We start from the raw sequence: 26,992 nt of genomic DNA, 5'->3' as shown, positions 1-26,992 counted from the left end.
AGTTATGTAATTTTTCCACATGGCTGTTTTCCTACTTTAGATATATGTTTGACTTGACAAAGCTAAGTGTGGTCATGTAAATAAAAATTCACCTAAACTACACATTCACAGTGCCACTAGTGCTATACATATGATGCTCAAATCACTCTGTCCTTTTAAACATTGTAATGATACAATCATCAAAGATATATCACAATTTCTTGTTCAACTAAAAATATGTTCCATTGTATTTTGAAGACAGGAATCATCATCTATCAAAGCAAATTTAACTTGAGTCATCAATGCATAATCACAGGTATGCTTGGTTGATAAACATAGAAAATAATTATTTGGGGCATATTATCAATTTCTCCAGAAAGCATAATTATAGCCTAAGAAATATATTCAGAATATATAGTGTAAAAATACCTAGTTTCAACAGAAAATAATGTTTTTTTGTTGAAAATAAATAATTTTTTTATACAACATATTCTGATTATGACTTTTCCTCCTGTTTTGAATGGTCTCAGTTGTGTGTGTATGTGTATGTGAGAGAGAGAGTCAGACAGAGAGATAAACAGACAGAGAGACAGACAGTCAGAGACACAGAGAAAGACTGAGAAAACAGGTAGGTCACAATTATGGCACTCAGATCATCAACATCAGTGTCAAGTGTTGGGTCTTGATGGAAATAATATTCTTTTGTTCTCCAGACAAAATTAACTCATTGAAATTAAAGGAAATGTGAGCACTTTCCTAACATCTTTCTCTTGCTCATCACCCAAACAGCTTCAAAGAATTTTTTCTAATTATTGCATAGCTTTTCACTTAGAAACACATGTTGCCTTTTTCAATATCACCATTAAATTGACGAAGAACAAGTTTTGTGTGACTTTATGTGGTACATTATTTATTATAGGCATTACCAATTTCTTCATTAAGGATTTAAAAGCAAAAGCAAAGCTGAACGCTTTCTTCTGAAGACTCGCATATAGAAGAAATAAGGTTGTGAAGTTCCTCATGATGCAAACCTGATTTCAGTTGAGTCTCAAAACTCCATCAACATGAAAGGAAAGAGTTTGCTCCCATGTTGTTGTCTTCTGACATTTCTACCCCCCCCCCCCCGCATATATACATATATACATATATACATATATATACATATATATATATACACACACATATATGTATATGTATATATGTGTGTGTGTGTGTGTGTGTGTGTGTGTATGTGTGTGTGTGTGTGTGTGTGTGTGTGTGTATGTATTTTTTCAGCTTTGTTCTATCAAGTTAAGTGATAACTTAAATTCCAGTTAGGAAAGAACTGAAATAAACAAAACTCTGCCCACTCTTCCTTTTTTTTAAACTAATCAACATTCTATTTTTTCTTTTTATTGTATAGTCTCTGTTTTTATATTTCAAATGTTATCTCCTTTAACTCCATCCCCATCCCCCTTCCTCTCCCCCTCCCCTTGTTTTCATGAAGGTGCTCCTTTTCCCAACTACCCTCTCTACCTCAGGGCCTTGGCATTCCCCTACTCTGGGAAAATGAACCTTCACTGAACCAAAGATATCTTCAGCCCCATCTCTTCTCACACTTGATCCTGCCCGTTCTTACCCCATACCACTTCTCTCACTCACAGGTCCCTCCTTCCCTGCCTCTACCTCCTGTAATTATTTGGTCTCCACTACTAAGTAGTACTGAGCCATCCATACTTTGGCCTTCCTTCTTCTTGAGCTTCATGTGGTCTGTGAGTTGGATTGTGGGTATTCTAAAGCTTTTGCCACTTATCAGAGAGTATATATCATACATGTTCTTTTGTGGCTGGGTCAGCTCACTCAGGATGATACTTCCTAGTTCCATCCATTTGCCTAAAAATTTCAGAAAGTCATTATTTTTAATAGCTGTGTGGTACTTCATTGTGTAAATGTACCACATATTCTATATCCATTACTCTGTTGAGGGACATCTGGTCCTTTCCAGCTTCTGGCTATTATAAATAAGGCTGCTATGAATATAGTGGTGCATGTGTCCTTATCAGTTGTTGGAGCATCTTTGGGATATATGCCCAGGGGTGGTATAGCTGGGTCCTCAGGTAGTACTGTGTCAAATTTTCTGAGGATTTCCATACTGATTTCCAGAGTGTTTGTACCACTTTACAATCTCACCGACAGTGGAGAAGTGTTCCTCTTTCTCCACATTCTCGCCAACATCTGGTGTCTCCTTAGTTTTTTATCTTTGACATTCTGACTGGTGTGAGGTGGAATCTCAGGGTTGTTTTGATTTGCATTTCCCTGATGACTAAGGATGTTGAGCACTTCTTTAGGTGCTTCCCTGCCATTTGATATTTCTCAGTTGAGAATTCTTTTTGTTTAGTTCTCTTCACCATTTTTAAATAGGATTATTTGATTCTTTGGAGTCTACCTTCTTGAGTTATTTGTATTTATTGGATATTAGTCCTCTATGGAAATTAGGATTTACACAGCTGTGATCCAGATTTTGAGGCATAATGGCCATGTATATGTATTTCAGGTCTAGGCATAGTAGTACATGCCTTTAACCCCAGCAGACAGAGGCAAGCAGGTCTCTGGGCTCAAGGTCAGCCTGGGACAGTACAAATTCCAAACACACATCTTTAACCCATCACACAGGAAACAGAGTTAGGGAGCTCTCTGAGGTCAAGGTCAGTTTTCAAAACAAGTTCCAGGATAGCCAAGCATAGGCAGTGAGGAAGTTGGAAAATAGAATTCTGGTGATAATATAAAAGAACAAAGGAGGCAGTTTTTTAGTTCCAGCAAGAATTAGAACATCACAGGTGTGGCAATGTGGCTCTGGCTCTAGGTCTCAAAATAAGGAGCTACTGGGGAAACTGATGTTGGTTATCTGAGGATAAGAAATCAGTTGTGATTAAGAAAAAAAATCAGCATCCAGCAGGTGGCATCACACTGGCAGCTGAAACTGCTAATATATCAGAATCGCCCAGGTGGTACTAACTTTGAAGGTCATTCATGGAGAACAGCAGAGGCTGGGCACTGTGAGAGGCCAGAAAGGGCCATTAGGGAAGGTGCAGCCTCAGTTGCAATTTACAGAGCAGTGAAGGTTTATACAAAGAACTTGAGACTTGGCACCATGCAAAAAGCTCATGAGAGGTTATTGGTGAAGCCTAGTTGCAGCAGATGTCTCTAGATTTCAGAAGCATGGGATGAACACCAAGAACAGCAGTAACAGTGGAGAGGATTCAATCAGAGCCTAGAGTACTACAAAGGGCAGAGCTGGAGATGTGAATTAAGCCCTTTGGAGAATACCAGAAGATTACATATGGATCCCAGAAGAAGCTGTGATGTTGAAGTTGACTTAGAGACCACAAGATGTTAAAGATGCCAGAGCTATAGGACATCGGCCAAGAAAAGCTGACAGAATGGAACCAGGCCAAAAAAAGGAAGTGTCTTGTCATCAAAGCTCAAAGGAGTTGGGCATCACAAATGCAGATGCAGAGTTAGCCCAGCTGGTTTTGGGTCTAGCTTTGGTCCAGGTTTTTTTTTTTTTTTTCTTTCACTATGACATTTTGAAATGGTAATGCATATCTTATGCCATAATATGTTGGAAGTATGTGATATGCTTTTTTTATTTTTTTATAAGTTATTATAGTTAAGTAATTGCAGTAGTCTCTGAAGAGACTTTGAAATTTAGACTTTTTAACATTGTTGAGTGTTATAAGCTATGGAAACTATAGAAGTTGGACTAGATGTATTTTGCATTATGCTACTTTTAAGTATGACCTCCACAGACTTATGTGCTTGAACAAGCCTATGGAGGCCAGGGAGTGGAGTGTGGTAGTTTGAATTTGCTTGGTCCATGGGAAGTGCTATCATTAGTTGGTACACCCTTGTTGTAGGAAGTTTGTCACTGCATAAATGGGCTTTGAGGGCTCCTAGTGAGCAAGTTCTGTCCAGGGTGGAAGAATCAGTCTTTTTCTGGGTGCCTTAGGATCAGATGTAGAATTTTTAGTTCCTTCTCCAGCATCAAGACTGCCTGGATGCCACCATGCTTCCTGCTATGATAATAGACTGAACCTCTGGAACTGTAAGCCAGCTGCAATTAAATGTCACTTATAAAAGTTTTTTGGTCATTGTGTCTCTTCACAGTAATAAAACCTTAATTATGACAAATAGATATGAAAAATATTAAAATATACAATTTAAGTTTGAAGTTCATCATGTAACTAGCTTAATACTCATAGACAAGTAACAAAATGTGTAGAGAAGATTCTAGACTGAGTTCAGTGTAAGTAAAATTGTGATATATAAATCTCACTCCATGAAAGATTTCTCAGTAAAATATTCAACAAAGTTCAGGTTGAATGAATGTCTTTTTATACAGAAAAAGAAATGCAATTATATATACATTTTTTATACTCATGCATGTGTTCATATACTATATTGTACTTTATTTTTGTTTTAAACTTATTGCATTTTCCTTATTGCAATGTATTAATTAAGCAATCTTGATATCAATATTAGGCATAATTTTTTTTGCAGCCTACTTTTAACAAGGGTTCAACCTCTCCATTAGCTCACTACCCAGCAGAGATAGAAGAAGAGAAAAGTACTAGGATACAGAGGAAGAGATTCTGTTCAGCAATCGTTCTTTGGGGGCAAGCTTGATCTTCTTTCCTGGCAGTTCAGTTCTATTACAAACACCAAATATGACTCAGCAGCTGCAGACCAGTTTTTTAGGCATGAAGATACCACACACTAATCAGAAGCTACAGTCCACTCCTTTTGGCAAGAAGACACCAGGCATGAACTAAAAGTTATAGTTCAATCCTAAAGGAACTGCTAGGCTTACCAACCAGCCTAAGCTGAGGCCACAGAGGTGGCAAGCTGCTACAGGAACCTCACCACCAGCAGTTCTTTGGAATGTTTTTCAATGGTGTTAAGACAAATTGAACTCGATAATGCTATGAAAGGAAAACCAACACATGCCTGTGTTAGGGAAGAATATCAAAGCAGAGCAAACTGAACCAAGACTCAGTACTCATCTCTCCCATCTGTGGGGTAGTCTTTATACTCATTCATCCCAGGTCCTTTCATGTGTTCGCTATACCAAAATATCTCGTCAACTTAATCTGCTTGTGGAATACATTCTTTCCTCTGTTTGCCCTGGCAAAACTGCCTTTCATCTGTGTCTGCTTCAGGAAAACTTTCTTTCATGTTTGCTTTAGCAAGGCATTCTTTCAAAATAATATTTAACACAACTAATTTTCCAATGAAACTAGAAGTTTCCACTTCATCAGTGATAACTTTTATTCTTATGATATCAAATATAACTGTTTCCAGTATTGTTTTGGGACAAAAGATTGTCATGTAGCATTAGTGAAATACCAAGTAAATTTCTGCCAATAAAGGAAAAAACAATAGGTGAGAATTTGATAAAGAAAGAAGAAACAGCCAATTGCTGAACTTTGTCAAAACCTTGAGGCAGTGGTGTGGTTCTAACACTCAGGAAGCTATGAAAGGAGAATCATAAATTGCATAAGCACAAATCCTGAGGACTGGAAGAGTAAAGAAGTAACCATTTAAATGTCATAGCAGAGATACAGATAAACAGTTTCACAGTGGTCAACACATTTAACATGTTTCCAATCCTACATTCATTTTTTGGCAGTTCTGTACATGTTTCTTTTTTATTTTTCATTAATTTATTTATTCATTTTACATCCCAATTGCAGCCTTACTCACCCCTCTCCTCCAAGGCCCACTCTTAAAATCCCCCCTCCATTAACCCTTTCCCTTCTCCTCAGATAAGAGAAGACCTTCTTGGGTACCACTTTGCCCTGAGAAATCAAGTCACAACAGGGTTAAGCCCATCCTCTCTCACTGAGGCCAACCAGGCATTCCAGCTAGGAAAATGGGATCCAATGGCAGGCGACAGAGTCAGAGACAGCACCTGCTCCAGTATTTAGGGATGTCACATGAAGACCAAACTACACTTCTGTTACATATATGGAAAGCCCTAGATCCAGCCTCTGCATGCTTTTTACTTGGGGCTTTATTCTCTGTGAGCCCCCATGGGCCCAGGTTATTTAACTCTATAGATCTTCTTGCAGTGTCCTTGTCCCATTGGCTTGCTTAATCTTATCTCCCCATTCTTCCACAAGACTTCCCAAGCTCCATCTTATGTTTGGCTGTTGGTCTTTGCATCTGTTTCCGTCAAGATGAAGCCTCTCAGGAGACAGTTATGATAAGACTCCTGTTTCCAAGCACAGCAGAGTACCATTAATAGTGTCAGGGGTTGGTTCTCTTCCAGGAGATATGTCGCAAGTTAGGCCAATCATTGATTGGCCCTTCCCTCAATTTCTGTTCTATCTTTACCCCTGTGCATCATGTAGGCAGAATAAAAAAAAAAAATGTGTTGAAGATTTTGTGGTTGGTTGATATCCTCTTCCTCCAATGGAAGCCTTCAAAAAGGGGGTGGGTAAATAAATAATTTATATGTAGGTAAGTATGTCTTTTGCTTCTTAAAAAGGTGATAGAACTTAAAGAGACCATCTTCAGTAGATAGGTTTCAGTTGAGGGATGGGGCCACCATCCCATCACAAAATTTTTAACCCACAATTGTTCTTGTCTAAAGGAAATGCAGGGACAAAAAATGGAGCAGAGACTGAAAGAAAGGTCACCCAGAAACCTCCCCAACTTGAAACCCACCCTATCTGCAGACACCAAACCCTGACACTACTGCTGAGGGCAAGATGTGCTCACAGACAGGAGCCAGACATTCCTGTCCTCTGAGAGGCTCTACCAACACTTGACTAAGACAGATGCAGCTACTCACAGTCAACCGTTGGACTGAGCCCAGAGTCTCTAATGAAACAGTTAGAGAAAGGACTGATGGAACTGAAGGAAGTTGCAACCCCATAAGAAGAACAACAGTATTAATAAATGGACCTTCAGAGCTCCCAGGGGCTAAACCACAAACCAAAGAATATACATGGACTAGTCTGTGGCCCCAGCAACATAGGTAGCAGAGGACTACCTTATCTGGCCTCAGTAGGAGAAGATTCATTTGGTTCTGTGGCAGTTTGATACCCCAGAGAGTTGGTTGCTAGAGAGTTGAAGTGGGAGTGAGTGGGTGAGCACCCTCTTAGAGGCAAAGTGGAGGGGGAATGAGGTAGGAGATTCGTTGTGCTGGGACCTGAAAAGGAGTCACTTGAAATGTAAATAAATAAAATATTTTTAAAGAATGGAATTTATGAACTGCAAGTATATTTTTTAAAATATCTATTTGAAAATATTGGGTTTTACAGCAGTAATATGGTGACCATCCTAATTAAATTCCGAAGTAATTCTGAAAAAAAAGAATATTCAAGCATTATTTATAGAATAAATTACTTAATTATACTTTTATAGTTTTTGAATATTTTTAAGTTGTTTATCAAAAGTGATTAGATTATTTTCACTTTTCAAATGTAAATAAATAGCTTTTATCCAACTGCAGAACAATAATTACTCATTATTTAAAAAAAAAAAATACCTGCCAAATTTAAGCACTGAGGGCTGTGCCTGGTTCATAGTTGATTCTAAAGTAGTAATTATTAATTAAATAGGTTAATGTCAAATTTCAAGGGATGGTCAATTTGTTAAAACAATAATTATTGTTAATAAAAAAGCATTTATATGGTTGGGGAGATTCATTACTACCGTATTTGACCTAAGAGATTCATTGAACCTCGTTCATTTACTCATTACACAACTGAAAACTAATCTTTAAAAGGCATTTTTAGTGACTTGTATTTACTTATTATTAGTTCAATTTTCAATGATTATTATTTTATAAGCATTGAGGTATAATTATAAAAATAATAAAAATTCTCACAATTCTGTGAAGTTAGAGTAGAAGTCAAAAATGTACTTTCTATGAGATATTATAAGCATATAATGTGTGTCTAATAAATATTTAAGTTAATAAATAATGCATTATATACTAAATGCATAATGACACTTAGAAACATTTACAGTCTGATCAGTCCTATGAAAGAGCTTGGAATAAAATTCTAGTCGATCATGATTATAAAATCAATTAATTAGAGCGAAACATTGAATTAGACAGATGGAAATTTATAACTATAATAATATTTAAGACATTAAATTACATGTTCTACATATAACTTGGTTAAGGATTAAATGGTTTGACTTTATTAATGTTGCCTATTTCTGACTTCTATGATACAATTAAGTTCAGTGCTTCTGCAAATGAGATCATGGGATGGAAGTCACAATACTCAGTCTACACCCTTTTGATTTGATTCTCTTTTATATGAGGATGTCTGTAACTTTAAGAATGGGTACCTATTTTATTTTTCAATTTCACATTATATAATTTCCGAGTGATCTCAATTCTTACTAATTGTTAACTCAGCAAACATTCACAGAAATCCAACTACATGCAAGGATCTTTACATGATGCTGTATGAGAGATGTGAGAGAATGTGTTCAAATTGTAAAGTCTAAATGATGTAAGAGCAGACATAATAAGACAGGGGATTTGGGAGGAAACAAATTGGTTTTATTTTAAACACAGAGTTAATTAGGTAAGTGAGAAATTAATCCAGTTGAAAACAGTTCAGATATAACCATCTGACAAATAGTTGCCATTATCAGATAGTTAGATTTCTAACCTCCATGGAGAAAATAGTTAAGAGTGAAGTCTTTATATTGTTTTCATACAGCTGCCAATCATCATGTGTCTGATGTCTCCTGTCTAGAAGTTTTGTGAGCTTTATAAGTCATTGCAAAAAGATGAAAAACTTTCTATCATCTTCTCAACTTTAAAGAGAGATCTGTACTGAGCCAAAGAAGTCAAGCAGCTTCAAGACAGATGCATGTAAGCAGGGATTTGGCATGTGATAGGTTAGAATCAAGCAGGTGATGTTCATGATACAAAATTGTTTTTCCTTTTCTAACCACTAAGATCACAACCAGCCTTGAAGAGGGCATATCTAATAATTATATTAGAAGAGCAGAAACAAGGAAGACAGTAGAAATACCAAGCAGGAGTGCATTCCTAAACAAGTATAGAGAATTAATAATAAGAAGAAAACATATATATTCTAGGAGTAGAAAGTACTCAGACATGGAGAAGGAATAAGAAAATGATAAGGTAAGAACTTTATGTGCCTTCGGTGGAAGTCCGGGGCTGGGGAGTTAGTAAAGTTTTTATCATGTAAGTATGAATACTTTAGCTTGGATCCTTAGCACCAACATAAAAAGTAAGGCGCGGCATCATAACACTGTACTCCTAATGCTGAGAAACCATTGTTGATGCTTTCTACCCAGTTATTCCAGATTTAATAAGAGACACTGTATAAAAAAATTAGGTAAAATGTTCGTATTCATAGACAAGCACAGCTAAGCTTTAATATACTCTTAGTATATATAATGAATAGCCCTAAGCTATTCATTTGCCCAGGCACCCATTTACTCTTTCCTTAAGGGTAAAGGAACATTAATGGAACAAGAGACATAAACAAATAAAATAAAACACAAATATCAGAAGATAGAGACAATGCTGTAAAATGTTATTTTCTCACCACTGTACAGCCATAACAGTTGTGGACTCAGGTGTTGTCTTCACTGGGTCTGTTGATTGCCAGGCAGAGCCACTGGGTCCTAATTGGCTACTAATGGTTTGGAAGTAGAAAAAAGCCATTGTCTTGTGTTGTATAGTCATTGGGAGCCCAGTAGGCTCTCTGGAAAATTAAAAAAAAAAATCATAGTTTCAGGGCCAGCTCTATCTGAACTCTGTGGTTTACAAACCAAAGCAGAAAGACATGAGTCACACGGAAAGGTAATATCATGGAAGAAGGGACCTGAAGGGACTCAGAGAGGCATAAGGTAGGGTGTGAAGAGTCATCAGAATGTACCAGAGTATAAAACTGCCCAAAATAAATTTAACTAATGAAAAAGATAAAAAGCAATGATGAAGGTCAGGCCGTGGCAAACTTTTACCTCTACATAATTCACAAACCATCCACTTACACACACACAATGATATATACTTTGCTTAGAGGTTAGCAAAACCAAAAATATTTTGTAGCAGACATTAAAGTTGTGAGATTGTGTTGTATTGCTTTCACTGACAATTCAAAGAAAGATTAGAAGCACCTGGTCAAAATGTGCAATGATGAATAAGATCTTCATAAGAGAATATGCTCTCCAGGTAGTAAGTCCACGGAAGTACCATGACCTGATTCTGAAAAGGGAGAGTGACATTACCCTGCCATCCACTCTTTCCCTCACCACATCCTAATTCTAGTTGATCCCTGGAAGCGAGAATGGAGCACTCATGGAAAGATCACAGCCTGCAGACAGGCAGTGATTTCCATAAAGTGCTAAGTACTGTTATTTTAGAAATGCCTCTGGGTAAAGCTGACTACAGCTATTGAAATTCTGGAAGAATAATGAGGCTAAAGAGGAAGAGAGATTTATCAGCAATTACAAGAAAACAGTAATTAGAATCATAGGATGGAATCCAAATGGGAGGCTGTTTCGAGAACAGGTGAAAAATTACCAGTCTTGACACAGGGCAACACTCCTCCCTGAGTTCCTTGTGTAGGAAAACAAAAAAAGTTCACCACAAAATGAAAGGAAACAAATTTTGAAAATTTGATACTGCAAAGGTCATGGGATGAGTGGATTTTAAGCAGAAAGTGCTCAGCCACCTACAGTGCAGTAGAGACCAGGAAGTGTCTGCAGGTTCCGGTGCCCAGCTGTAAATGACTGAATCTTCTTGTTTGTGTGCATTAGTCAGATGGAGTCTGTGGGTCAGATGTGCTGCTTTCCACTTGTGTTGCTGGGAAAGTTACAACTGTGTGTTCTAAACAGCCACACAGTCTACAACACAAACGTGCTTGATAATTCCACTCTGTATTTCAAGACTCTGTGCCATCCTTTAGTCTGAAAATACAGATTGATAGTAAACTGTAAACCACTGGCAGAACCCTTCTCTCCTATTGCCTCATATTCTCATTTTCTGTTTTCTGTGAAAACTAAATTACCTCTCTCTAATCACTGTTGATTTTCTTTCTGCCTCTGAAACATGGCTCCTGCTTTAACTGGGTACCTGGGCATAAACAGCCAGTACATTTGAACCAGTTAGAGAGAATGAAAGAAGCACAAATGGGATTTCTCAGACTAAAAATTATCTATAATAAAATGATCTGATAAAATGAGAGAAAATATAGCCTAACCTCTTAGAAATAAATTATCCTTAACTCTCCAGGTACCTCCATGCTGACTTTAATAACTAGTTCAAAGAAGAATTGCTAAAGTACTTGGTCTACATTCAGAGTCCTGATTATTTTGTTTGGGGATTCTCTGCACTGAATTTTAACTGAAACATGCATGCTTCATAAATAATTATATTAAAATCATAGATCTTCATATGGCCCCAACTCATTATACCATATCAAACAATCATGGTCTACACCATAAATAAATACAGTCTTTGTTCAGTAGATAATTCAGTATTTTATCAATAGTATATGAAGTAGAGATTTGCTACTAACCTATATATGTATTTATTTGTAGATGATATCATGTTTATATGTGACAGTAGCATCTTGTCTTCAGTAAATGTTATGAGGAAATTTGTCAATAAGAATTTCCTCAGAGTCTAATAGTAGTTAAAGAAATCCATCCTCCATTTGAGACAAAAATCAATTTTTTAATTATTTTAATGACTTTTTTTCTTAGAATTGGAGAAATTTGTAATAACTTTGCCAGTGTATTCAAACAATACAATGATGATGTTTTACCAGAAGTAGAATAAAATGGTTTATGAGAATTGTCATTTGTGCTGAAGAAGAAAATTATTTGAGTGAGTTTGTGTGTGTGTCTGTGTAGGTTTGTTTGTGTGTGTGTGTGTGTGTGTATTTGTCTGTGTGTGTCTTCAGATACAATAGCTCTTCTTTCAAAATATTTCTCTATTTCATGGAATTATTCTCGATGCTAAATTGATATACATTTTGCACAATAGCCTAATATCTCAAGATTGCTGGAAACTGACAGGAATAATATAATATATATATAAAGTAATCTTGTAAAATTATGTTCCTCAGATTCTCCTAGGTAAAAACGTGCATAGTGAGAAAATGATTCTGGAGCCATAAGGTGACAAGTCAGAAGGAAGAATTTCTGCCAACCAAATGTCAAACTCTGAAGCAGGAAGGGTTTCCAGTTATTGAACAGATTCACTTTCATTTTGTTATTTCTATTTTCTCATGTGTTTGAAGGCAAACTCCACAATAAAACAGAATTTCAAGATTGGATTTCTTCCAATATCTGCAGAGTTGGTCTTTCAAAAGAAATGTAGAATAGAATTAGGAGATGAAAAATAACTTTTTGCTAATGAAAGCTCATCTATGGTTATTAAATCCTCTGAAGTATAGCCTACATGTCATTTTGTACCATAAGAATTGTAGCCATGCAACACTGCGACCTCTGTTCAACATGATAAAAAAAGGGGTGGAGTTACATGATAAGCAAGTTGTGCTTCCACACAAAATCTTTTTAGGCTGAACTAATACCTTTTGGATGAGAATTTGACTTTCTATATTATTTCCAGTTATAGGCCATATATATTCTAAAATCTTCAAACCATTAGCATTTCATAGCATGCTACTCTCTTTCTTATAATAACAAAAACAACAACAAAAATGCTTTGATACTAAAGCCCTCTTTCATTTGTTTGATAAATTGTTCTGTTTTCAGTGTTTTCTAGATCAGACCATAGATATCTAGAACACTCCCTCAATTTGAGGCATTTAATTCAGGATTTTACTTATAGTTTCAAATTCTCTTTAAACAGCATCTATTTGGATTAATGATTATTGAAAAGAGGTATGTGTTTACAAAGATTAGGAATTCTACTAGTACTCTGCCTGCATACACCTAACACTATACTCTGTTCTTTACATTCCAATTTAGACTTTTAAATATGACCCCTAAAGAAATTCTTCCCATGTTTTTACCTTTTCTAGAGAAGATTCTAAGAAATATTTATGAAACATGAGAAGTACTTCAGTTTAGAAGTAAGTGACGTTAAGGTTGCCATGGTTAATGTCAATTGTTGACTTGAAAACCTGTGAGATAAATCTCTAGTTATATATGAGAGAAAGTATCTGATTGTGTCAAGTTTGGGGGAACAAGAAGAAAAAAACCCTATATGTTTGTAGCAGTTTCTGTACAAAGATCCTACCCTATAAAGACAAGAGTGTGATGTGAGCACCAAGATTTACTACTGTTGCTTCCTGCGTATAAACTCCATGTTGCCAGACTCCTATTGCCCTGCTTGACACCTTCCAACTTTGAGCCAAAGAAATTATTTTTTCCTTAACTTGGTAATTTCGAGAAAAGTAGCTAAATTAGGCATTTATATCTGATAACTTTGTGATTCAGAACCTAGTTTCTCTAACTGCAAAATAAAGTTAATACATATTGTCTGTGGATCTTATAGAGCAATGGGAAAAATCACCTGAAAAATTATCTAGCATGAGATAGCTAGAAACTTCAGGTCCCTTTTCCTACTTTGCCATGATTGCTAGGCTATTGATCCAACATCCACTTCTACTATGCATTAGAAATCCTAGAAAATGGGAATAGTTCATATTTTCAAAACCCAGAGATGACTTGTCTTATAATTCATAATGTTACCGTTTTCTCAACAATTTCTGAATCATTCCTCACATTCCTATTTTGTTTAGAGATTATAAACTTTATTTATTGGGGACCACGTGAGGAAAGTAGAAAACTGTTAGCATCAGATAGTGAAAGGAGAGGAGTGGGTCATGTAAACGGACATTGCTGACACTTTCAGCCATTCCATAAGGCATCCACCATGCTGGCATTTTATCACCTAAAAGTATGAGAATGTGACATCTGAATTCTACATGATAGAAGCTGATCATTTACAGCTTTTTTCTAATAAGGTATATTAATCTCACAGAGATTTGATGCCATTTGAAACCAGAGCATAGCACCTCTTAGATATGTTCCATAAAACTGAACTATCTCCCCAGCCAAATGATAACTCATGTTACACATTTACTGAATGTTTAATGTGCATCAGCCATTGAAATTGATTAAAATGTATCCCAAAAGTATTTAGGTTACTTGAAAAATTGGAAACAAATAAAGCCGTGTGGTAATTTTATCATTAAGAGAACTGTAATATCACCAATGTGAAGTGAAGTCTGCCTCCCTGGCTCTTCATTCCATGTGCACACTTTCTATTTTATTTACATAACAATTGTTTGGGAAAAGATTGAATGAATGTTGTGGTATTTTAAAATGGGAAGGAGCTGAATGACAACTGCTAGAAGGTTTGATAAAATACATTCAAGCACTGATTTGAGTGGCCAAGATTAACTGTATGTTTAGATCTCCACCTTGCCCTTCACCCAAATCCTCAAATGTAGAATCTTGGTCTAATTGTCAATGACTATTTCTTCTGGAAAATAGTCTCTCAGGTGTCTAGATTTTTATTCTGGCATTCAATCTTTAGAGCAGTATTTAAAATAATTGATTTATGTTGTTTCTCATGACAGCACAATGAGATGCCTTCCAAGAACTTTATTGAGTAAGTTGTGATTTTGAGTTCAACTACTTAGCTATTATGAGTGATTAGCCTTTGACACAAATGCATCAAGAGACAGCAAATGTAAGATCTATGAGTTTAGAAACATTTAGAGTACTAATTGGCAAGGAATGAGGTTGAGAAGGCAGGACAGGAATGTAATTTTCTTTAAATGATGTTCCATGGACTTCGAACCTAATGAGATGCCTGATGATGAGTCAATTGGCTAAAAAGAAAAAGGGTGTTTATTCTAAAGGAAAAATTATGAAATGCTAGTGGATCAGAGATGGTGATGTCCATTTGGGCAGGTCACAACTAATAAACTCATGACTCATGTTGTGTGTGGCCTGGGACTTAGGACTGGCAAAAAAAAAAAAAAAAAAAAAACATGGCATTCAAAATCCATACAATTTAATGCTTTGTAAGGAGTATAAAATTGATTTGATTACTCAAGACACACCAATCCATTTGCTCTATGTGCTTTTCTATTTTTTTTTTTGTAGAAATGACAGCAATAACTAAAAACAAATACTTATTCTAAAAATAAAAACAGAAAGAAACTCTATTATAAGGAAAGAAGAAAAAATTATTTAGTCTTCTACTCAACATTAGATAATTTCATTTTCATCATTAGTTTTACTTATTCATCTGTGTGTGTATCCCTTAAAGAATCTCTAATGTATTGCAATGTAAATGTTGAGGGTAAATTTAATAGTTTAAGGCATGAATTGATTTTATGAGTATTTCTTTGAGGCTATGTATGTATATACATATAATATATGATGTATATGTTATGTTTAGGTAAATTAAATTATACATATATATGATATTTAATAAATTACAGGTAAATCAATATAATTATATTAATTCTAGCATTGAGATCCTTATAAGGCTCAATTATATAATAGCATTTCTAAAAGCAAGAATCTTCTCTTCTGTTTATTAAAAATACAAAATTTTTAAATCTGAAGAACAGAACGTAGGAAAATAACCTTTAAAAGGAAACAAACTTTTATAAATTGTTAATTATGAGGAAATAATGGAAAATAAATTTCAAAAGAGAAAGAAAGGTTAGATGCTTGATTCAGAATGTATATTTTCTATAATATAATCTTGGAATAAAAATGAAAGTAATATATTTGTAAAAAATATGTTTTAAAAATGTTTTGTAGAATAAAATAAAGGAAGATAAGGGGCTAATGATAGTTTAGCACATAGAATCACAGCCTGTTTTCTGAAGACCTGAGTTCTGTTCCCACTATCCACATCACACAGCCCACAAACACCTATTGTTCCATATGCAAGTTATCCAGTACCCTCTTCTCGATTCCACAACCACCTGCACTGACTTGTATGCAGATTCACACCCTGGCCCCAACACACACACACACACACACACACACACACACAAAATTAAAAGTAAGATATATTTCAGAGCAATGAAGAATTTTAAATATCTACTGAGTTGTTTTAAGAGCAGGTACAGGTACATGGATAGTTTCCATTTGGTTAAACTTTGCTGAGTGAGTTAAGAAAGTGTTCATTCTTCCTAACAGTCAAGTGACACTGTTACTGCAGGCAATCCAAGGCTAGAAACGTTACAAGAATAATAAGGAAATTAAAGGATTATATGTTTCCATTCATTCTCCTGGCCTTCTGGATCTCTCTCTCTTGTCTTTTCCCATAATTCATTCTGCCCACAGGAACATCAAGAGTGTCAACTAACCTGGACCCTGAGTGTCCTGCGCAACCGTCTCGCCAGCAAGAACGACGCAGCACACGAAATAGGATTCTTCTGTGGTAAAGCTTTAATGCATCTTGAGAGGCAGAGCATAAGCTTGCAACAAGTGAAGACGAAGACCCCGAACTATCTATCGCGTACCCTTATATAGGAATCAGTCCTCGCCTTGGACGTGGAGCCCCCTGATTGGTTGAAACTCATCAGGCCCTATGACGCCACGGGAGAGGCAGAGCTCAAGGAGTGGAAAGTTACCCAGCGCATGCGCATATGACTTGTTTACTGCTAACTCCAGCCTGATGTCAGCGCCATCTTGTAATGGAGAATGTGCAGGCAGCACCCCACACCTGAGAGCTCTCAGAGACTGAACTACCAACAAAAAAGCATGTCACCAACACATATCTAACAGAGGGCAACCTTGTCCTGTCTCAGTGTGAAAGGATAAAGTTAATCCTGCAGAGCATAGGGAAATACTCAGGGGAACCCACCATCTCAGAACCAAAGGAAAGGAGGGATGGGCAGAAGAATTCTATGACGGGGACACTGAGAGTGACATTTTCGATATTAATTAATTAATTTATTTTAAGAGAGAAAAAGTTTGTTTCTAGTCTATTCTCATTATTTACTGAAATGTTCTACAAACTTGCTGCGAATTCTAAATTAGCAAATACTGACTTTTTAAATGTCGAAACATATGTTTAGGTTGTTTTAAGCTTCTGGTGATAATATTTTTATTAACCAATGATCACACAGACTTATAGTTCAGTAAAAATGTACTTGGGGAGGATTATTCCACCTTAGATCATTTAGTTCCTAGATAAAAGATACAAAACCTTTATATTTATAATAAGCCTTAATAGTATTAGAGCTGGGTAGATGTCAACACGGTAATCTAATTTGTCTAACTTTCCTGTCAGGAATACTAAAATATGACTTGCTATGTTTTGCCTGGACGGCTCTTTCTCATAATGGCTAACCCTCATTGCCTGTTTTCAGGATCTCTTACCCCATGAAAATTTTCTTCTTCATTCTTTCTCTTCCTTCTCCTTCATCCGTCCTCCTCCTTCATCCTTTTTCCTCCTTCTCCCGTTCTTTCTCCTCTTCATGGTCTCTGCATCAGACCCTAAGTCCTGGTAACGAAAGCTTTACCTGTCTTTCTTCTGATTAGATATAGACTATAAGCATCTTTATTCTACCAATAATTTTAATTAAGGAGTAAGGTTACATCATATCATTTGATGTAGGTGTGGATTTCCACATTTCTGAGGTAATAAAATCTTGGACTACTGTTTAACATTTCAGTATATAACAACACATCAAACTACAACAGCCTTAATTTAGGAGAGTTTCTTGTGTGTGTGTGTGTGTGTGTGTGTGTGTGTGTGTGTGTGTGTATGAATATATGCATATTTATATGTTTGTTTATATACATGAAAATACATCATTTATATCCACTTCTGACTACATGTAATAAGATGTTTGTATAGCATATAGAAATCACAGCTTCTCGTAAGTCCTATCCTTAAGGCCATGAGAAAGCAAACTCAGCAACAAAGCCTATAAAAATATGGAGTTTCTGAAAGTGAATACAATATGAAAAAAATTCTTTCATTTGTGAGAACTCCTATCTCATTCAATCACAAATGAGAATATCATGTCAGGACACTATGATTCTAAGCCTCCATCCATATTTGTTGATCACTCTAAAGTAATCCAACATTAACATAGGTCTTGGAACTAAAGTATAGAAAGTAGTTGAATTTACAGATATATAATGCTGAGACTCAAACACAAACCTTTGGCACACTAGGAAGGTGTTCTGCTGCTGAATTAAATTCCAGGGGAAGACAAACTGGAGTAGACTACAAATGACAAGCAAAAATGCCCACTAGTGAAAAGATAGATAGATAGATAGATAGATAGATAGATAGATAGATAGATAGATAGATAGACTGATATACGGACTGATATTCAGTCTTGAAAAGGTGCCTTAAGTGTGTCATGCATGTCCTTAGTTTTTTCCCTTTTGCTTTGTTATGATAAAATATAAATTATTTAATCATTATAAATTGTTGAAACATTAGTTTGGTACCATCATGTTGAAGACCATTTTTGCAAAGTAATAAAAAGAACCAGGTGGTAGAAAGTTTGGACTCTCCTTAACATATATTTTATTTTTTGGATTCTTTCCATTCCTTGTTTGAAATGCTCTGTCATTTTAGACAAATCTGACAGCTCTTTTGTAACCATTGTAATAACTAATAACTAGTGCATGCAACATCTTTTCAGCATAAAATGTTCTTTCTTGGGACACACCTGGCAGACATTCTTAATAAGTTAAAGAATAATGACCCTGTTTAGCTCTGTTATTGAGTGTTTTCTGTTTCTACGCTAACTCAATGATTTTTTCCATTTTACTATAAATTGAAAATAACTGGATCCAAATACCTTTATATTTGCAGCACGAGCAAACAAGGCAAATGATGCATCATTTTTTTTTTTTCAAAATTGTTAGATTTATGCCTGAGCAAAACAAAAAGGGAAAGAACAGAGTCAAAGATGAGCAAATTAACATTCTTGGATCCAGATACTTTTCATCTATGGAAACATTACCCACAATAGAGTTTATCAAAACCAGCTTTCTGCAAACTCCATTAAATTCGGTGAATGGATTCTGAAGAGTAAATTGAGCCCATTATCATCTCACAACTTTATGTAACATTTATAACCATAGAGTTACATAAGAGTGAGCTAACATTAACCAAAAGAACAATGTGAATGCCCATATCCAGGGAGAACGGGGCTCTGCTTGACAGACAGAGCTTCCTGTCCTTTTTGCAGCTCGCCCATGCAGCTCCTGGTGCCAGGGAGATCCACATTACCCTATCAGCGACAACAGAGGAAGGGAAAGAGCAAACAAGCCCACATAGCTTCAACTTGTCAGCTTTAAATAAAACCTTCTGCAGCTGAAAAGGAGACACTTGAGAGAAGATAATGTGTGAAGTATCCATATTCAAGACTGGAACAAAGCTCTCTGGTTTCTTTCCTCTTCCCTAATCTTCCACAAAGTTATTATTATTATTTTAATTACTCCATAGATAACTTCTATAAAATACCTCATCCAAACAGCCTTAGGAGAAGAATCGGCTCATTCGGCTTCCTAATAATTCTTTTCCTTGGGAAATAGCTGAGATCATTGTGGGTAACCTCTGGAATACACTACTAATTATCTATGTCCTTTGCAGCAAATCATAATTATCAATATTTAAATCAGAATTCATATAGCATATCACAATTTAAAGTATTCTTGTATTTGTCGTATTTTGATTTCTTACCTAATACTCCATTGCTGGTTGTATAGTCAAAATATTATATTGGGCAAATACATCTGTTCAGTGAAAAAGAAGTAGATGGGGTAAACAATGGATCATAATATCAATCTGTGTCCTCCACCAGTTGCTCAAATTCAAATATCATCCTGCTTTTCATGACAGGCGTCATTCTGCTCTTCCCCTCGGATTATACCATATTCCTTCTCTGTTTCTTTTGTGTTTGCTTTTTAAACGGTCAAAGTTGTATTGGAGCATACATTTCCTTAAAGAGGACTTTCAGGCCTTTAAGAACCGACAGCATTGCTTGTTACAGAGGATGAGCAGCACCAGCTCTCTGCGCGACTGGAGAGGGGACAGACAAATCAAGAGTCCTCTTCAAGCTGTTACAAGGCCTACTATTTAACGTAAACGCATTTTGTGTTTATTTACAGCGGTATATTTCCTTAGTTTTCTACATAAACTTCCATTACCTTTTCTCATTCTTTCTGTTGTCTTGAGGTGGAGGGTGTCTCCCCGCTCACTCTCACTGCTCTCCCATGATCTGATTTTCTGAAGTCATGCAAATATATGGTTTTAAGTATATATTTAAATGCATTTGAATGTACGTAGGCTAGAAAGAAAACTATACACTGTAGTCACAAGATGACTACTTACAAGATATTTTAACCCTTTTAATTTTTATGTCTTGAATGGATAGCAATAATGTGAGGCCATACTGTATTTAATGCCTATAATACATGTTTTAGAAATATTTTACAATCTTTTGATCCAAATTTTCTTATTTTTAATGATTATTATTCTGTAAATGAAAGAAGATAATTTAATTTGATTTACTTATTAAATATTCAAAAAATTATGCACAGTAAAGTTGTGAAACTTGCATCATATTTTATAATTTATAATACTGTTAAAAATATTAGCTTCTCTTCTACAGTTCAAAGGTAAGACTTTTGCATTCTGATGTTTGAAATCCAGATTTTTCATCATGGTATTGCTTTTGCTTTTACTTCTAACAGGCTGATAGATAGCAGTAGCCTCTGATTTACGGTGGTATATAATGCGTGGTCTTCATGAGTCCTGTAATAGTCATTTTACAATTAGTGTCTCAAATTAACAACATTCGTTTCCCTGGACTATTTCTGCTCTAAGCTGAGAGAACTGTTTTTGCTTGTTTCCACAGTGACGGCTGGGCTGACAGATATGACGTGACAGATGGGTATCAGCGAGAAGCTGTCGGTGGAATAACAATCAAGCTTCAGTCTCCCGATGTCAAGTGGTTTGATGATTATTATCTGAAACTCCGGCCAGAAACAAACCTCAGAAACCCTTGGTTTCAAGAATTTTGGCAGCATCGTTTTCAGTGCCGGCTGGAAGGTTTTGCACAAGAGAACAGCAAGTACAATAAGACTTGCAACAGTAAGCCGATTTATTGTTCATTTCCAGTGCATGAGGCCAAGTCTCCAATTTGTGAGATTCGTGTAATGGGAATTGGGACTATTTTGTTAGTGTGCAGGTCTCTTACATAAACACAGTGGATGTTGCTACCTAATGGTGAGAAGCAGGTTTTCTTCTCACTAACCAAAACATATACAAGCAAGTGCCTACTCTATTGAGATTTGAAATAATTAAATTGCCACTATTTTTAGCATTAAAAAATTGAATGTATTTCAGTAAGGCATTGTGCTAGACACATCACATGAATTAACTCTGGAGTGAAACTATTCCTGATGTCTCTGAAGGTGGGGGCCCTGTTGTTTGCATTTTTGTTATATTGAAGAGTTAGACGATGGAACATATATCTAAAGAATGGACAAATAAATGTCACAGTGCAGCTCTATTTCCTACCACAATAAACAAACTAGATATCGTGACAGCAAGTTTGATGTTCATAATTGTGATAGTTTAGAAAATATAATTCCATCAAAACCATTATTCAGTCATTGAGTACTTACAAAAGATCAACAATGTGACAAGTTATTGCTTTAGTTATTAGGGTACAATGATGCTCATTGTCTTCAAAATTTTTAGCATCTTAGAAGTAAGGTAATACTGCTTACAAAACCTCTATGCTCTGAGTAACATACAGTTTATAAAAGACATACTTGTGCATACCACACCCTAAAATCTTTCCTTGATTTTTATATCCAAGCATAGCTAATATTGATTGTTGTTATGTAAGTCAATTTCATGAAACTTTGTTAAAATTGATTTTTAAAAAAGTGTGTGGAGAATGACTTATCCCACATTTTTAAACAAAAAACAGGACATAAATTTGCAAAGAAACTAAATGTCCCAGTTGTAGCTGCTTTCATTCATCCTGTGAGCGGACTAGCCCATGCCAGTCTTTGTAGTTGTAACACCAATTCCAGTCCACAAATAGGTTGCCACATTCCTGTATCAAAATAAGAAAAATAGTGAGCTCATGAAACAGCCTCTCTCTTAGGTCACACACATCCAGTGTTTTGCCATCAGTTCATTCTTTTCATGAAACAATGGAGATAGTAGTGACAGTTGTATTTCCTTTATCATTATTTGAGGAAAGAAGAACTCAGCCATCTTATTCTGGGGCTTCTTTGAGTAAGCTTTACTTAGGGTTTTTATTGCTATGATGAAACACCAGGACCACAAGCAAATTGAAGAACAAAGGATTTCGTTAGCATTTTCTTTCATATGGCTGACCTTCCTTAAGGAAAGGTAGGAAGTCAACACAGAAACCTAAAAGTAGAGACTAAAGAAAGACTGGAGGAATTTTGCATACTCGTTTAGTCATTCTGAGTGCTGATCCACAGCTGGCTCACCAGCCCAGGAATGTACCACCTACAGTGAGCTGGGACATCCAACAATACTATCAATGAAAAGAATGTGCCACAGGTTTACCCTCAGGCCACTGTTTTGGGGAGGGGTAATGATTTCTAAAGTGAGGCTCTCTTTTCCAAAATAATTGAATTGAGTCAAAGTGACATAAAACCAGGCAGCTTGAAACCAGGCAGCACAGAAGGAACCATGGAATGTACAATATTGCATTGGTCAATGAATACCAAAAATTACAGGAGGATGGGCTAACAGTTACTTTGCTTCTCTGTTGTTTAATTTCCTGCTCATTTTTTTAATCTGCAAACACTTGTTTATTTCCTTTGTTTTTAGTTTTCATTGTTATGAAAAAATGAACTATGAGAATAAACAGCATTTCCTATTTGTTGATGATTTTATGTTTTTATATCTCTACCAACTTTTAAGATGACATACCCCTTTTCATCTGGAGATTTGGGGACTATAGTCCTCTTTTGTGTTGTCAACAGGGTGACAGAGAGGGAAAATCTCTGTACTCTTACCTCCTGAGCCCATTTCCTCCTCTTCCTCCTACTCCTGCTAATCCTCCTCCTTCTCCTCTTCTTCTTGCTCTTCTTCTTCTTGTTAAAATTTGTCTTCTTGCTCTTTCTCTTCTTTTGCATATAAACTTAAATTTATTCATTTATTTATTATTTTTCTTCCATAAAACATTTATTTTAGGCTTTGGGACAGAAATAACAAATAAAATATTTCATAAATATGTTGCATTTTCAGAATTCTACCCATTATTAGGAGAATGTCATCTGTAACCTCACCTATTAACACATGATTTTATCTTAATTTATAAAATTGATTAAAACTGTCTGAATTTAGGTTGAATATGAAGGCAACATGCCCAGAATTAAAATACCAACTTAACTTTTAATTAATGAACTAGTTTGTTTGTTTACTTTATATTCACACTGTAGTTTTCCCTTTCTCCTCTCCTCCCAGTCATTCCTCATTCTTGCCCTCCTCTGCCATATGCTCTTCCTTCCTTTCTTTTCAGGAAAAGTGAGGCCTCTCATAAATATCAGTCTTGTCATATCAATTTGCAATAATTCTAGATGCATCTTCTTCTATTGAAAAGAAAAGAGGCATCCCAGTAGCAGTGAAGTGTCCAAAAGTAAGCAGAAGAATCAAAGACAACCCTCGCTCCGGCTGTTAAGAGTCCCTCATGAAGACCAAGCTCCACAATTATTATGTGCATGCAGAGGGCTTAGGTCCATTCTCTGTGTGCTTCTTGCTGGGTAGTTCAAACTCTGCAGGTTCGTTCATTTTATAGGTTTTCTCATAGTTTCCTTGACCTCTCTGCTGAGCCCATTTCTTAGAATTTCTAATCACTATGGTATCCTCTTCTCACTGAAAGTATTTACTTTCCTTTCTGCTTACTTTATTTACCTTTTGCTGGTTTTAATCATAATAACTTGAAAACCACCATGGATCACCCCTAGCTCTGTCATATTTGAATGTAATTTCTAGTCCATCATTTTTCAAAATGCTCTCCTTGCAAACATCATTTGCCTCTATGTCACAGGGCATCTGTCTTTGTGTCCTGTATTACCTCAGCATTTCCTCGGATCAAAATGTGCATCTATTTCTTGCATACATAAGCTACATAGTCATTTGGATTGTGCTACCTTTGGAGAGGGGTGCTCACCTCTTGAGCAGAAAATTGCTAATATAGTTATTATGTCATACAAAGAATCATTCACTGCACAGAGAACAATAGCCTCATCATCATCCACATAAGCAGCGGCCATCTCCAGAATTCTTTCCTGTTGTGTTACAAAGAATTTTCATCTTTTTATCAGAATGTAAACATTTTATAGTCATTCTACAGCCTCCCAAATTTTTTAAATGTTTACTTGCTTATCTTTATTTTCCAAACCATGGGGGTACCGTCTGGGGTACCAGTTGAAGTTCTTTATTAATTTTCTGGGTCTAAATCTAAATCTTTTAACAAGCTAGTGGCTTACATCCAACAGCTGATTTAATAACTTGTCTGGCTCAGTGTGAGAAGATGCCCATAATCCTGTAGAGACTGAGGCCCTGGAGAAGGGGACACAGGAAGGATGGAGGGCAACTTCTCAGAGCAAAGGGAGAGTGAGCATATGAAGAACTCTTGGAAGGGAACAAGAAGGGGGCAATATTTGGGGTGTAAATTAAAAATAATCAATTAAAAAATAACTCCTCTGGCATCTGACTTATTTCAGTGTGATTAAGGATCATTTCAGGAACTTAAATTTTCTAGAATATATTCATTCACAGGCTATATGGTTAATAAATTAAAATCTTATTTAAGTAATTACTGAAATCATAGGGTTTGGCTTTATATAATCAATTGATCTAAAAATAAAAATAGTACTATTGATTATTTTGCATTTAAAGATTCCAAAGCTGTTGATACAGTTACTTGGCCATGGAGTGTCACTTACTACAGAGAAAATGGGAGCAGCAGTAGCCACACATCACTATTTACTGTATTCACTACATCATTGGTCACAGATTCAAAAGTATGTCTAGGAGCTAGAAATGTTTGCAAATCTGTTACAATGAATTTCTAGCTGACATCTACATTTTCCTAATGAATGTGTCTTATAGGGGTTATAGATGAGTGAGTTACTTAGACTATGCCAATTATTATTCATTTATCAGGATTGCATGACATTATTTTAAGGGCTTTCCCTGACACCCTAATATATGGAAAAGAAAAGCAGTTCTTTGTCTAAAGCTAGGAACATGCTTGGCAGAATCATTAATGACCAAGGCTCAGAGCTTTGGAGAAGTAGTAGACTGTGATCCTGAGAACCAGGTCTACCTTTCCCTATAGGAGTGTGTTCCAAGGCTATGCTTGTGTGAAATGTTCTTGAGAAACTCTGTACTCCCCTTGTGCAACATTGTTTAGTGTAGCTTCTCTCTGATTTTGTACCTCTTCATGATACTTTCCAGTAACTCTGTCTCATTTCTCTCCTGAAAACAGTATACAAGATGCTATACTTTTTAATAAGTTTGCTTAGCATAAGTCATTTCTTTTCTGTAAGACCACCTGACCCTACCTGTTCTGATCTCTCTTTTATCTTCTCATCTCCTGGCTACCTCATACTTAGGACTCTGTCTTGAAGAATGAGCTCAGGTCACCACTCCATCTTTTATTTTCTTTTCATAATATCCATTAGTGGGGCACCTATTGTTCAGAACATTTGGGCATCTCTCAAACTGAAAACATGACATAAAAATGAGACTTTTGAAAAGAAATGATTATCTGAAAGAAAGAGCCACTAGAATTTAAGAACAAAAGTACAAAGGCCAAATGAAATGAAACAAGGGCCACACTTAACATGAAAAGATTTCTTTCTAAACTTTCAGATAATTGCACTTTAGGAAAATTAATCTAGTAAAAGTATTATTCAAAAAACGGGAGTAATTATTTACCCAATCATCTATTCTGGTGTTTGGAATGTAGTGTTCCTTGATAAATGCACATCCTCAAAAATGATTCCTCTTCCAGGAAAAGAAATACCTAAGACTGCAGCTTTAATCAAATGTTTTTAAAATGAGATAGAGAGTGTCAAGAGTTGAACCATTTGCTGGATATAGGGAATACACTGTATAAAACAGTAGATTTAGATGCAGAAACCCTGCAAAGAAATTCAACCTATAACAAAGCTAGAATATAATATACACACGCACATGCACACACACATATGTAAACGCGTATGCATTCTGTTGGTTGCCGTTTTGTTTTCTTGACAATGTCCTTAGCCTTACAGAAACTTTGCAATCTCATTAAGTCCCATTTGTTAATCTTTGACCTTAGAGCTTGAGCCATTGGTGTTTTGATCAGGAAATTTTCTCCTGTGCCTATGTGTTCTAAGGTTTTCCCTACTTTCTCATCTAATAGTTTCAGTGTATCTGGTTTAATGTGGAGATCTTTGATCCACTTACACTTGAGCTTTGTACAAGGAGATAAGAAAGGGTCTATTTTCATTCTTTTGCATGCTGAGTGCCAGTTGGACCAGCACCATTTGTTGAATAGGCTGTCCTTTTTCCATTGAATGTTTACTGCTCCCTTGTCAAAAATCAGGTGACCATATACATGAGGGCTCATTTATGGATCTTCTATTCTATTCCATTGATCCACATGCCTATTTCTGTACCAGTACCATGCAGTTTTCAGCACAATTGCCTTGTAATATAGCTTGAGGTCAGGGATAGTGATTCCCGCAGATGTTTTTTTGTTGTTGAGGATGGATTTCACTATTCTAGGTCTTTTGTTATTCCATATGAAATTGCACATTGATCTTTCCAATTTTATGAAGAACTGGGTTGGAATTTTGATGGGGATTGCATTGAATCTGTAGATTGCTTTTGGTAGGATGGCCATTTTTAAGATGTTGATTTTTCCAATCCATGAGCATGGGAGATCTTTCCATTTTCTGAGATCCTCCTCAATTTCTTTCTTTAGAGGTTTGAAGT

General features: G+C 35.9%; 1 protein-coding gene across 2 annotated transcripts in view; it reads left to right on the top strand.

The window, feature by feature from the left end:
- The window catches only part of GRM5 (glutamate metabotropic receptor 5), a gene marked incomplete at both ends in the record, with an annotated part of 544,087 nt that overhangs the window by 373,335 nt on the left and 143,760 nt on the right, over positions 1-26,992 (top strand). For both annotated transcript variants that reach the window (XM_080912141.1, XM_080912140.1), the window contains one exon: positions 20,865-21,100. In XM_080912141.1, the coding sequence (XP_080768267.1) occupies positions 20,865-21,100 (236 nt within the window). The remainder of the gene's footprint in view (positions 1-20,864; positions 21,101-26,992) is intronic.

The sequence above is a fragment of the Micromys minutus genome (assembly GCF_963924665.1).
Source record: "Micromys minutus genome assembly, chromosome: 2".
NCBI lineage: Eukaryota > Metazoa > Chordata > Mammalia > Rodentia > Muridae > Micromys > Micromys minutus.
This window is presented reverse-complemented; position numbering and strand designations above follow the sequence as displayed.